Raw genomic sequence first — 13,177 nt, 5'->3', positions numbered from 1 at the left:
GACCAGAATGGTAAGAAGTGAACGCCTGAAACAAATGCCTGGCAGTGCGGGTGGTGAGAAATGGCAGATTCTGGCTCTGTTTTAAAGGTGAAGTTAACAGGATTTGCTGCTGGATTGGATTAGGGTGAGAAAGAAGAATCAAAGCTGCCTTCAAAGTTTTTGGCACGAGCATGAAAAGATGGAGCTGCTACCAGCTGCAGGTAGGGTATGCTGGGGAAAGGACCAGGCGCAACACCCAGGTGCAGTGAAGAAGAAAGTGGGCAACTATATCCAAGTGAGGAGAGAGATTTGGGCTCGAGATGACAATTCAGGAGATGTCAGCCTGTGGGGAGCATCCAGGGGAGCTAGTATCTCCTGGACTGGAGGGAGGAGAGAGGGACACAGAGACAAGTAGCCAAGTGTGACCTCCTGATACCTGTGCCAGAATGGCTGAGTTTGGCCCCGCATAAGGAAAAACCCTGTAAACTTTTTCATGGGGTGGTAGAGAAAGAGGAAGACAAGCAGACATCACCTCTTTGGCATCTGATCAAAAGCCACTGTGGCCTGGCTGCTCATTTATTGAGTGTGGGTCTGGGAGGTGTCCGTGCCAGGAGCCAGGGTGTGGGTGGCATGATCAGAGGCTGAAGCTCAATTCTCCTTGAAGTTCCTGGCGCCCGGCACCGACTAGCCCTGGGAGAGCGCCGTCCTGCAAGTGTTGATTGAATGAATGCAAAGAGTCTTGTGTGTTCCTCTGCAGCAGCCGGGAAAGGTGTGTGGGGTGGAGTGGGGCGCGTAGCATACCCCAGCCAGCAACACCATTCCTCAGCATTTGACAAAGTGTGATTAATTAATTTTCTTTCTTTCTTTCTTCCTTTTTTTTTTTTGACAGAGTCTCGCTCTGACACTCAGGCTGGAGTGCAGTGGCATGATCTCAGCCCACTGCAACCTCCACCTCCCAGGTTCAAGCAGTTCTCCCTGCTTCAGTCTCCCGAGTAGCTGGGATTACAGGTGCCTGTGACCACGCCCGGCTAATTTTTGTATTTTTTAGTAGAAACAGGGTTTTACCATGTTGGCCAGGCTAGTCTTGAACTCCTGACCTCAGGTGATCCTCCTGCCTCAGCCTCCCAAAGTGCTGGGATTACAGGCATGAGCCACCATGCCAGGCCATTAATTTTCTTTTTTTAGAAGACAAAGTCTCTCTGTTGCCCAGGCTGGAGTGCAGTGGTGTAACCATGGCTCACTGCAGCCTCCAGCTCTTGGCCTTGAAGTGATCCTCTTGCCTCAGACTCCCAAAGTGTTGGTGTGAGCCACCAAGCTTGCTGAAAGTGTGATTCTTTAAGACTATTTTTATTCAAGTCTAACATGTATACAGAAAAGTGCATACTTCATACGCATACAGCTCAATGAATTTTCAAAAGATGAATGTGTCTGTGTGACCAGCACCTGGATCAATAGCTGAATGTACATAGCACCCCTCCCTGCCCCAGGACACCTTGCTCCCCTTCCAGTTACCCCTTGCCCCACCAGGGTAACCACCATCCTGACATCTGCCCCTAGAATTTCACCTCCTTTTGTACTTTATATCCATGGAACTATTACTGGAACGGGGTCCCGATCCAGACCCCAAGAGAGGGTTCTTAGACGTTGTGCAAGAAAGAATTCAGGGTGAGGCTGGGCGCGGTGGCTCACACCTGTAATCCCAGCACTTTGGGAGGCTGAGGCGGGCGGATCACGAGGTCAGGAGATCGAGACCATCCTGGCTAACACGGTGAAAGCCCGTCTCTACTGAAAATACAAAAAATTAGCTGGGTGTGGTGGCGGGCGCCTGTAGTCCCAGCTACTCGGGAGGCTGAGGCAGGAGAATGGCGTGAACCCAGGAGGCGAAGCTTGCAGTGAGCCCCAGCCTGGGCGACAGAGCGAGACTCTGTCTCAAAAAAAAAAAAAAAAAAGAATTCAGGGTGAGTTCATAAAGTGAAAGCAAGTTTACTAAGGAAGTAAACAAACAATAGAATGGCTACTGCATAGACAGAGCCTCCCAGAGGACTGCTGGTTGGCTATATTTATGGTTATTTCTTGATCGTATGCTAAATAAGGGGAAAGGAGTGGGCAGTTCGCAGAACTGAGGGTTCCTCACCTTTTTAGACCATGTAGGGTAACTTCTGGCATTGCTATGGCATTTGTAAACTGTCATGGCGCTGGTGGTGGGAGTGTCTTTTAGCATGCTCATGCATTATAATTGGCCTATAATGAGCAGTGAGGATGACCAGAGGTCACTTTTGTTGCCATCTTGGTTTTGGTGGTTTTGTCCGGCTTCTTTATTGCATCATGTTTTATTAGTGGGGTCTTTATGACTTGTATCTTGTGAAACCAGTCCTGCTGACTTCCTGTCTCCGTGACAAAGAATGCCTGACCTCTTGGGAATGCAACCCAGCAGGTCTCAGCCTCATTTACCCAGCCCGTATTGGAGAGATGGAGTCGCTGTGGTTGCAGTGCCTCTGACAGAACCACGCGTTATGGTCTCTCTTGTGCCGACTTCTTTCGCTCATCACAGGTGTTGTTATTGCGTAAGGTTCTGGCTCGTTCTTTCTCCTGGCTGTTTAGTATATATCTATTTATTTGTACTTATTTATCCATTCTATTGCCAATGGGCATTTGGATAGTGTCCAGTTGGAGGCAATTACGATCGTGCCACCGGGAACATTTTGATATGTGCCCTTCGGTGAACAGTTGGATGTATTTCTCATGGATGTATAATCAGCAGTAGAAATGCTGGGTTGTAGAGAAGGTGCATATTCAGGCTTTGTCTCAGTTAAGCCAGAGTTTTCCAAAGGGGTTGTACCAGGTTTCCCTCCCGCCAGCAGAGTATGAAAGTTCTGGTTGCATTACATCCTTGCCAACACTTGGTATCCTTTTCTTTTTTTAGTTATTTGGTTATGTAATGATCCCACAATGTACTTTAAATTTGCATTTGTTTCCCCGATGGATATGAGTTTGAGCACCTTTCATATGCTTATTGACCACTTAGATAACCTCTTTTATGAAGTATGTCTTCAGACGTTCCCATTTTTCTGTTGTGTTGCCTGTCCTTTTTTAAATTGATTTCACAGAACTCTTTATATGTTCTCAGTATAAATATTTGTTTGATATGTATTACAAATATCTTTTTTCATGCATGACTTCATTTGATCCATAAGAGGAGGAACCGGGAATTTTAAGCCTCAAGGTCATTGGAATCCAAGACAAATTTCATGTGTGTGAGCCTCAGTTTCCCTCTCTAAATCCTGTGGATATTAGCTCATTGCCTGGTGTATAAATGGAACTGTGACTGATATTAGCACCTTTGCTGGGATGAGGAAGCCCTGAATTAAAATGGGCAAAACTGGCCTTGCATGGCTTTCAACCTAAGTCATCCCTGTTTCTCAGGTCTGTATACCAACTTCCAGGCTAGGCCTTGAAAATACACCGTGAGCAAGGCCCATTTCCTACCCTTGGAGGGAACTGCGCCAGCGGTGAGCGCAGGGGGCTGTGGGATCCCAGCAGAAACACTAACTGGGCTAGGGCATTGTGGAAACCTTCCTGGAAGAGGTGAGTCTCAGGGTGGAGTAAGCGCCTCTTCTGTTCAGGTACAGGCTTGGGCACCTTTGTGCATCAGGCACTGGACAGGTACCTGGGAGATGGAGAGAATCGGCTTAGTCTCACATCCTCTCACCCCGCAATAGACCAGTGTTCTTGATGGGGATGACTGCACCCCCAGGGGGCAGTCAGCAATGCCTGGGGACATTTTTGGTTGTCAGGACTCGGGGAGGGGATGCTACTGGCATCTCCTTGGTAGAGGCTGGGGATGCTGCTAAACATCCTACAATGCATGGGACAGCCCCACCCCACACTGCCACAAAGAATGATCTGGTCCAAATGTCTATAGTGCAGAGACTGAGAAACTCCAAGATGGACAATTACAATACGATGTAAGCCAGGGAAGAGGGGAGAGCAGAGGAATTGGGAGTGTTGTCCTGGCCTTAAGGAGTTTGTGTGTTTGTTTATTTACTTACTTTGAGACAGAGTCTTACTCTGTCACCTAGGCTAGAGTGCAGTGGCTCAATCTCGGCTCACTGCAACCTCCGCCTCCCAGGTTCAAGTGATTCTCCTGCCTCAGCCTCCCGAGCAGCTGGGATTACAGGTGCCTGCCACCACGCCCAGCTAATGTTTGTACTTTTTTTTCTTTTCTTTTTTTTTTTTCTTTTTTTTTTTTGAGACAGATTCTCGCTCTGTCGCCAAGTTGGAGTGCAGTGGCGTGATCTCAGCTCATTGCAACCTCCGCCTCCCGGGTTCAAGTGATTCTCCTGCCTCAGCCTCCCGAGTAGCTGGGACTACAGGTGCGTGTCACCATGCCTGGCTAATTTTTGTATTTTTAGTAGAGATGGGGTTTCACTGTGTTGGCCAGGATGGTCTCGATCTCTTGACCTCGTGATCTGCCTGCCTCGGCCTCCCAAAGTGCTGGGATTACAAGCGTGAGCCACCGCACCCAGCCTAATTTTTGTATTTTTAATAGAGACAGGGTTTCACCACGTTGGCCAGGCTGGTCTCAAACTCCTGACCTCAGGTAATCCACCTGCCTCAGCCTCCCAACGTGCTTGGATTACAGGCGTGAGCCACCGCGCCTGGCCAGGAGTTTATTAATCTTCATGCTCACCACGGGAACCACGAACCACATGTGGCTGCAGAGCCCTTGAAATGTGGCTGCTGTGGCTGGGCGTGGTGGCTCATGCCTGTAATCCCAGCACTTTGGGAGGCCGAGGCGGGTGGATCACGAGGTCAGGAGATCGAGACTATCCTGGCTAAGATGGTGAAACCCCGTCTCTACTAAAAATATAAAAAATTAGCCAGGTGTGGTGGCGGGCGCCTGTAGTCCCAGCTACCTGGGAGGCTGAGGCAGGAGAATGGCGTGAACCCAGGAGGCGGAGCTTACAGTGAGCCGAGATTGTGCCACTGCACTCCAGCCTGGGTGACAGAGCGAGACTCTGCCTCAAAGAAAAAAAAAAAGAAAGAAATGTGGCTGCTGTGGCTGAGGAACTGAATTTCAAGTCTTTATCTATTTTAATTTCAGAACAGATACTCATTCCCATTCTTGGAAAACTTTTAAGTGTGTGTGCAACAATTTGGGTGTGTGGATGTACTTTGTTCAACTATCAATTTTATGAAATCTCTGTACAGATTAGCTATTTCTACTGAGAATTTAGCATCCAAATTGAGATGTGCTGAAAGTAGAAGTTATACCCCAGGTTTCAAAGACTAAGTACTTAAAAAAAAGAGACTATAAACTATCTCAGTAATGTTTATATTGATTAATGATAATATTTTATATATATTGAGTTAAATAAAATGTTATTAAATTTACTTCTGTAATGTAGCTACTGGAAAACTGAGAATTTGGAGTATGTCTCACACTGCATTTCTATTGGGTGGCGCTGTTACAAACTACAGGAAGGAGCTATAATTCTGTGGAAGGTTTTAGGCAGGGGCTGACATCCTCTGGCCAAAATGACAAGAGGGGATTCCAGAGACCAGGGCAAGTCTGGCCACAGGGAGACTGCGTGGCCTAGGAGACCTGAGTCACAGCCGCCAAGAGAAGCCCTAATTCCCCAGAGAGGAGGTACCCGCTGCCAGTCCACAGGTGAGCAACAAGACTGGATCCAGAAGAGGGAGGAGCCTTTAGGAGAGGCAGGCCCATCGCAAGGCTGACTGATCCTTCAAAGGAGCGTCCCAGCTAAAAGCCAGCAGGAGAGAGACCTTGGCCACCAAGGGTCTGCCAGCTCCTGGTGGTCCCCACTCCAGACACCTGCCAGCTCGAGCCTGACCCTCGCCTCCACCCTGGCTGCTGCCTGTACCGCTCTCAGGTTTGAAACCTCATCTCTTGCTGCTTGGCTCTGCTCTCTACTACTTACCAGCTGTGTCACCTAGAGCAAGTGGCTTTCCCTCTCTGGGGGCTGCCAGCTTTGCATGGCCTGGCCCATGTTGCAGCTAGAGCTCAGGAAAGATCAGAGATGCCCACAGGTGACAGGTCTTCCTGGGCTAGGTGTTTTGGAGGTGGCATTATGAAGTCTCAGTGGGGGCTGTGCAGACAGTATTCTCTGTTTGCAGATAGCTTCCCCTCTCCGCTCTGTGTGTTATGTCCTCATTTCACTGCTGAGAAAGCGGAGGCTCAGAGAGGTGAAGCAGCTTGCCCAGGGCCACACAGCTCCACAGAGGCAGAGTTCAGATGAGTAATGTTGACTTTGCAGGTCCAAGGACACCGCTCCCATGGCTGTAACTCAGTGTTCTAGCAAGGGCAGAGCACTGCACCTCTCTGGGCCTCGATTTCCCCATCTGTCAAATGGGGAGAATAACAGTGCCAGTCGGCTGCTGTGAGGCTATAGTAAGTTGAATAAAGTAACAGAGCACCGGCCCAAGGCAAGGCTTCAGGTGGTGGCTGCTGTTTGTTGACTGAACTGTGCATAAGTGTTCACTGCAGTCTTCTGCAGTGAGTGGTAGGAGCCCATTTTTATGGGGAGGAAACTGAGGCTAAGATGTGCAACTGGTGAGAGCAAAGTTGGGGTCTCATCTGGCTTCTTGGCCCTGGAGCACTTTCCCTCCTCTGCTCGGCCTTCCGGCGTTACCTGTTATTCATGACGGGGCAGGGCTTGCACTGTGCCCAGCCTGGTCCTCCGTCCTGCATGACTGGACATGAAGGGGCACAGAGGCAGCCTCGCCAGTGGCGCTCACAGATGTCCAGCCCACTAAGCCTGCTCCCTCCCTCAGGAACTCTGCTTCCTTTGCTGGGTGAGCTGTAACCTTTCCTCCTTCCTGCTCCAAGCAGCTGCTGAGAGCGAGAGTGGTCGATCAGGAAGCTGGTACGAAGACACCTAGGCTGTGGCCAGATCCTAAAAGTCAGAACTGGGAGAGGCCTTAGAGGTCATTGGCCCCTGGCGCTGGTCGTCTAGACACCTCGTTCAGCCTCAGTCTCCACAGTTGGAAAATGGGAGGAATCGCCAGCTTGGCAAAAACGGCAACCTCCAGCAACACAAAGTTGGTGCAGAAGGGGAACATGCAGACTGCTGGCAGGAGGGTCTTTGGGAGGGCACTTGGGCAGTATCTGCTGAAAAATAAAGGGAGAGTGGCCCCTGAGCCCACCAACCCCCTATAGGTAGCTACCTAGAGCTGTGCTTCTCAAATTGTATTGTGCATGGAAACGCCTGGGGTCTGGTTAAAATGCTGGTTCAGTACCTTCTAAGGCATGGGACTAGCAGGCTCCCAGGTGGCCTTGCTGCTTGCAAGACCTTAGTAAGGCCCTAGGGCACCTTTCATGCATGGGCACAAGGAGGCATGGTCCTTTGTGAGGGTATGTCATTGCAAGAAGCTGAAAGCAGCTTACATGTCTGTCAGAAGGCCTTGGCTAACTGAATGGTGTGCTGTTCCTGCCGGGATGCTTTGGAACAATTAAGAAGAGGGAAGGAGGGAGGGCCGGGCGTGGTGGCTCACGCCTGTAATCCTAGCACTTTAGGAGGCCGACGCGGGTGGATCACAAGGTCAGGAGATTGAGACCATCCTGGCTAACATGGTGAAACCCCATTTCTACTAAAAATACAAAAAAAATTGCCGGGCGTGGTGGCGGGCGCCTGTAGTCCCAGCTACTTGGGAGGCTGAGGCAGGAGAATGGCGTGAACCCGGGAGATGGAGCTTGCAGTGAGCTGAGATCACACCACTGCACTCCAGCCTGGGCTGGAGTGAGACTCCGTCTCAAAAAAAAAAAAAAAAAGAAGAAGGAGGGAAGGAGGTCCATCAGGGTGTTGCATGTTGATGTGTCTTGTCTTCTGGAAGGATATCTGTGCCCTCTGGAGGCTGGGGCTTTGTCTTGTTTACTGATTTGGCCCCGGTGCTAGAACAAGGCCTGGTACACAGTAGGTGCTCAAGCAATGTTTCCTGGATGGTAGAACAAACATGCTGACACGGAAAGACCTCGTGTTGAGTGAACCCAGTCAGTTTCAGGAGGCTGTGTAGAATCCAGGACTTCTTAACCTTGGCACACTACTGACATTTGGGACTGGATGATTCTTTGTGCTGGGGGCTACCTGGGCATTGTAAGATGTTTAGTAGCATCTGTGGGCTCTACCCATGAGATGATCCCTAATTGTAACAACCAAAACTATCTCTGGACATTACCAGTGGTTCCCTGAATGGCAAAATCACCCCTGGTCCCAGCACTTTGGGAGGCCGAGGTGGGCAGATCACTTGAGGTCGAGAGTTTGAGCCCAGCCTGACCAACATGGTGAAACCCTGTCTGTACTAAAAGTACAAAATTAGCTGGACATGGTGGCACATGTCTGTAATCCCAGCTACTTAGGAAACTGAGGTAGGAGAATCGCTTGAACCTGGGAGGCGGAGGTTGCAGTGAGCTGAGATCGCTCCATTGCACTCCAGCCTAGCCTGGGTGACATGGTGAGAGTCAGTCTCAAAAAAAAAAAAAAAAAAAAAAAAAAAAAGAAAAGAAAAAGTAAGTGTAGATGGCTCCCCTCCAAACTAATCAACAGCAGTTACCTCTTAGAAAAGGGGGAAGAACATAGGATTGGATCTTTTACTCCAAAGAGACTTATGCCTTCTCTCTCCGGTTTTTAATGTGGAGGTTATACCTATGAGTTGAGCAATTAAGTGCATCTTAAAAGTAGAAATGGCACATGGACTGGCTTGTAGAGCTGTGAGGGTTTAGTGAAGTTACACACCCGGAGCGTTCGGCACGGTGTCTGGCTCATGGTGGGGGTGCTGCCGAAGGACACCATTGTTGTTTTATTGTGTTGCATCTCTCCAGCAGCCCCTAAGCATACAGAAGCAGATAAGACCTTCTCGCATATGGGCAGACTGGAGCTCAGAGAGGGAAAGGGACTCTCCCAAGGTCACACAGCAAAGGAGGAGCTAGGCTTGCCTTCATGACTCCAAAGTAGGGACAGTTTCTCCTCTGCCACCCTGCAGCCCCTGCCGGGCCTCTGGGCCTCCTGGTCTTTGTGTCTGTGGATTGAGGCTGTGTGGGCTGCTTCAAGTCCCCCTGCTTGTTGACTGCTTGGTGTTCACCAGCCCGGCTGGCACCCAGGAAGCAGACAAGGCTGGAAATGTCAGGGGGTGTAGCCTGTGGGAGTTGTGCTCTGGCTTTGCCCCGCAGCACTGGGAGGACTGCCAGGGATTTGGAGCCTGCGAGGAAGGACCTTGGCAAAGATGTTCCCTGTAGGTGGGTACTGGACTGGCTGCCAGCCCTATGCAGCTTCAAAGTCATGCTGCTCACCCACTGCTCAAACACCTGCCATGGCTCCTTAGTACCTAAGCCTAAATTTTGCTTCCTGTGCCTGCTGGGATAGCATTCCATGTCCTACAAAGGACTCTCCGTGAGATGCTAGATTCCAGATACTAATAATAGTAATAATGATAATAAGACCTAGAGCACCTGCTGTTTGCTAGGCATGGAACTAAGTGCTTCACATGCAATATCTTTTTTTTTCTAATAAAAAAATTGTATTTACTTAGAAGCATTCAGAATGTCAGCAAAACAGCTGCAACTTTTTTTTTTTTTGCAATTACAGAGTGGTATTCAGTTAACAGAATAATTATTTCATATAAGCTGCATCAGAGACAACTGAAGATGAAAAAACTACCATCCCCATATATAACTAATTTGTGCTGTGCACCAACAAGAACCCGCTTTAAATTTCCATGCCAATTTACAACCCCCATACCGTACCAGGCAAGGTTAGTGGCTGTTGAAAATACCACCAGGACAGGGCTATCTAAAGACACATTTGGTAGTGTGTTAACTGTACAAAAAAAGACACTGTACAGTTTAAAAACAAATCTTACACAGCCTTACATTTCAATTTTTTTCTTTAAACGGAGTGAGTTGTGTACGGGGGGTTAAATGCTTTATAGACAAGAAAAGAAACTGCACTAGAACCAACTTATTCGTCATCATTATCATCTTCTTCATCTTCATCATCTTCATCTTCTTCCTCCTCCTCATCCTCTTCATCTTCCTCATCTTCCTCCTCTTCCTTCTTTTTCTTGCTTTTTTCAGCCTTGACAACCCCCTTTTTTGCTGCATCAGGCTTTCCTTTAGCTCGATATGCAGCAATATCCTTTTCGTATTTTTCTTTCAGCTTCACAGCCTTCTTTTCATAAGGCTGCTTGTCATCTGCAGCAGTGTTATTCCACATCTCTCCCAGTTTCTTTGCAACATCACTAATGGACAGGCCAGGATGTTCTCCTTTGATTTTTGGGCGATACTCAGAGCAGAACAGGAAGAAGGCCGAAGGAGTCCTCTTGGGTGCATTCAGATCCTTGAACTTCTTTTTTGTCTCCCCTTTGGGAGGGATATAGGTTTTCATTTCTCTTTCATAACGGGCCTTGTCCGCCTTCACCATATCTTCAAATTTTCCTTTCTCTCTAGCAGATATGGTCTTCCACCTCTCTGAGCACGTCTTAGAAAACTCTGAGAAGTTGACTGAAGCATCTGGGTGCTTCTTCTTATTCTCCTCCTGACAAGTTTGCACAAAAAATGCATATGATGACATTTTGCCTCTCGGCTTCTTAGGATCTCCTTTGCCCATGTTTAGTTATTTTTCCTCAGTAAGGCACAGTCGCCCAGTACCTGTCCGGCTCTCACTTGCCCCAGCACTGTCTTTGTGGAGCTCAATGTACTGCAATGCGCAATATCTTATTTAATCCTTACAAAAGTCGTATGGCACTGCTGTAATACGATTCTCATTTTACAGATGAGGAACTTGATGCCCACAGAGGTTAAGTGTCTTGCCCAAAGTCATGTAGCTCTGTAGCCAGCATCTGTAGCCTGACTCCAGAGCCACACTTTAACCAGGAGGCCATCCTACCTTATCTTGTTAGGAGAGCAAGCCAGCATGATGCCAGCAGAGAAGGCCTCTGGGTGCATGGGAAGAACCCAGCCAGGTGTTCAGGCCTGGCCGTGCCATTAACTTGCTGTGTGACCTTGGCCACACTCTCCTTTCTGAGCCTGCCCAGGCTTTCTCCGAGGCCACTGCTGGCTCTGCATTCCAGAGCTCAAGGACCCAAAGTTATGCATCAAATCTAGAAATCATCTTCTCTTATTTTATATCGTATTCCAGCATTGATATGTATATGATACATATACATTGATATGATATGCTCCTATACCTGGTCTGTCACACCATGTGTATTTCCTCAGAGGCTCCTAGAAGGCCCTGCTGTCCAGGCTAGGAGGTTTCTGGCAGCCCCAAGCTCCCTGGCTCCTGGGTGAAGGTGTGAATAGAACCATGCTGTTAAGTGGGAATTTGCAGAAACCGGGGTTTGACCTGGGAGAGCGCTAGGCAGCAGGGGATGATCAAATGATCAAGATAATATTTTAATGCAAAATTTGAAAAATCAAAACTAACGGATGAACCTTGAACAGAGTGTGCTAAGTGGAAAAAGCTGGTCATTAAAGAACATGCTTTGTGTGATTCCATTTTTATGAAATGTTCAGAATAGGCGAACTCATAGAGATGGAAAGTAGAGTAGTGGTCTCCTGGGGCTGGGAGGAGAAGGGGGTTAGAGTTTGATACGTAAGGGTACGAGGTTTCTCTTTGGGTGATGAAAATGTTGCAAAATTGACTATGACTATACGAAAACTCTGTAAGTGTACTACTCTGAATATACTAGAAGCCTGTGAATACACTTAACCCTGTGATTATACTAAAGACCATTGAACTGTACACTTTATTTTTTTATTTTTTTTGAGATGGAGTTTCGCTCTGTTGTCCAGGCTGGAGCACAGTGGCGTGATTTTGGCTCACTGCGGCCTCTGCCTCCCAAGTTCAAGCGATTCTCCTGCCTCAGCCTCCTGAGCAGCTGGGATTACAGGCATCTGCCACTGCACCCTGCTAATTTTTGTATTTTTAGTAGAGACAGGGTTTCACCATGTTGGCCAGGCTGGTCACGAACTCCTGACCTCAGGTGATCGCCTGCCTTGGCCTCCCATAGTGTTGGGATTACAGGCGTGAGCCACTGCGCCGGGCCCATGAACTGTATACACTTTAAATAGGTGAGTTATATGATATGTGCATTGTCCGTCAGTAAAGCTGTTATAAAACAATCTAAATGCAAAAATATCCATGAAAAACAACATATAAAAACTGTAAATAATGTCAGGATCAGTATTACTGATTTTTTTTCTTTCTGCCTTGGTTCCAGTATAGCTTAGCACAGCACAATATCATTTGTCCTATTTATTTAAACATTTTATGTTTTTTGTTTGTCATGGATTTTTTTCCACTAATCTAAAAGAGATTGCATTGAAACATTATTGGTCTTGGTTACTGAGTTTTTTGGCACCCCCTTGAGTTTTTGTGCTCAAGGACGATGCCTTGCTTACCTCACCCTGTTCCTGCCCTGCCGGGCAAGTCTTTTGCTCTCCTTAGGGTGGCCAGGGTCTCCCCCACCACTCTGTCCCTTCCTTCTCTCTGTCTCCCCATCTGATAGGTGAGAACAGCAAACCCACCCCAAGAGAAGCTGTGATTTGTCTGTCCAGCCAGTGAGCCATGTGTGAGGACCAGAGTAGGGGGCTCTCTCCACATCACATCCTCCTCCTGCCCACATTGTCTCCTTTGCTGCTTTCTCCCTTCTCTCCTCCCATCTCCCTCCTTTTTAATTTTTTTTGTTGTTGTTGTTTGAGGCCAAGCACAGTGGCTCATGCCTGTAGTCGCAGCACTTTGGGAGGCCGAGGCAGGCAGATCACTTAAGGTCAGGAGTTGGAGACCAGCCTGGTCAACATGATGAAACCCTGTCTCTACTAAAAATACAAAAAATGAGCCAGTGTTGTGGCAAGTGCCTGTAATCCCAGCTACTCAGGAGGCTGAGGCAGGAGAATCACTTGAACCTGGGAGATGGTGGTTGCAGTGAGCTGTGATTGCTCCATTGCACTCCAGCCTGGGCAACATATGTGTATGTGTGTGTGTGTGTGTGTGTATTATATATATTTTTATATAATAATTTTATAAAAATATATATATTTTTGAGATGAAGTCTCCCTCTTTCAACCAGGCTGGAGTACAGTGGTGTGATAACAGCTCACTGCAGTCTTGACCTCCTGGGCCCAAGTGATCCTCTGGCCTCAGCCTCCCAAGTAGTTGGGACTACAGGAGCGTGCCACCAC

The 13,177-nt window shown here is 48.1% G+C and overlaps 2 protein-coding genes across 2 annotated transcripts in view; one reads left to right on the top strand and one right to left on the bottom strand.

Annotated features, from left to right (window-relative positions):
• TPST2 (tyrosylprotein sulfotransferase 2) overlaps window positions 1-13,177 on the top strand; it is a 64,820-nt gene that overhangs the window by 19,217 nt on the left and 32,426 nt on the right. The window lies entirely within an intron of this gene.
• LOC129023612 (high mobility group protein B1-like) lies at window positions 9,949-10,625 on the bottom strand. Its single transcript, XM_054470534.2, has one exon. The coding sequence runs from the start codon at window positions 10,599-10,601 to the stop codon at window positions 9,954-9,956; it is 648 nt and encodes a 215-aa protein (XP_054326509.2). The 5' UTR covers window positions 10,602-10,625; the 3' UTR covers window positions 9,949-9,953.

The sequence above is a fragment of the Pongo pygmaeus genome, chromosome 23, assembly GCF_028885625.2.
Source record: "Pongo pygmaeus isolate AG05252 chromosome 23, NHGRI_mPonPyg2-v2.0_pri, whole genome shotgun sequence".
NCBI lineage: Eukaryota > Metazoa > Chordata > Mammalia > Primates > Hominidae > Pongo > Pongo pygmaeus.
The sequence above is the reverse complement of the archived record's forward strand: the minus strand, read 5'-3'. Positions and strand labels throughout refer to the sequence as shown.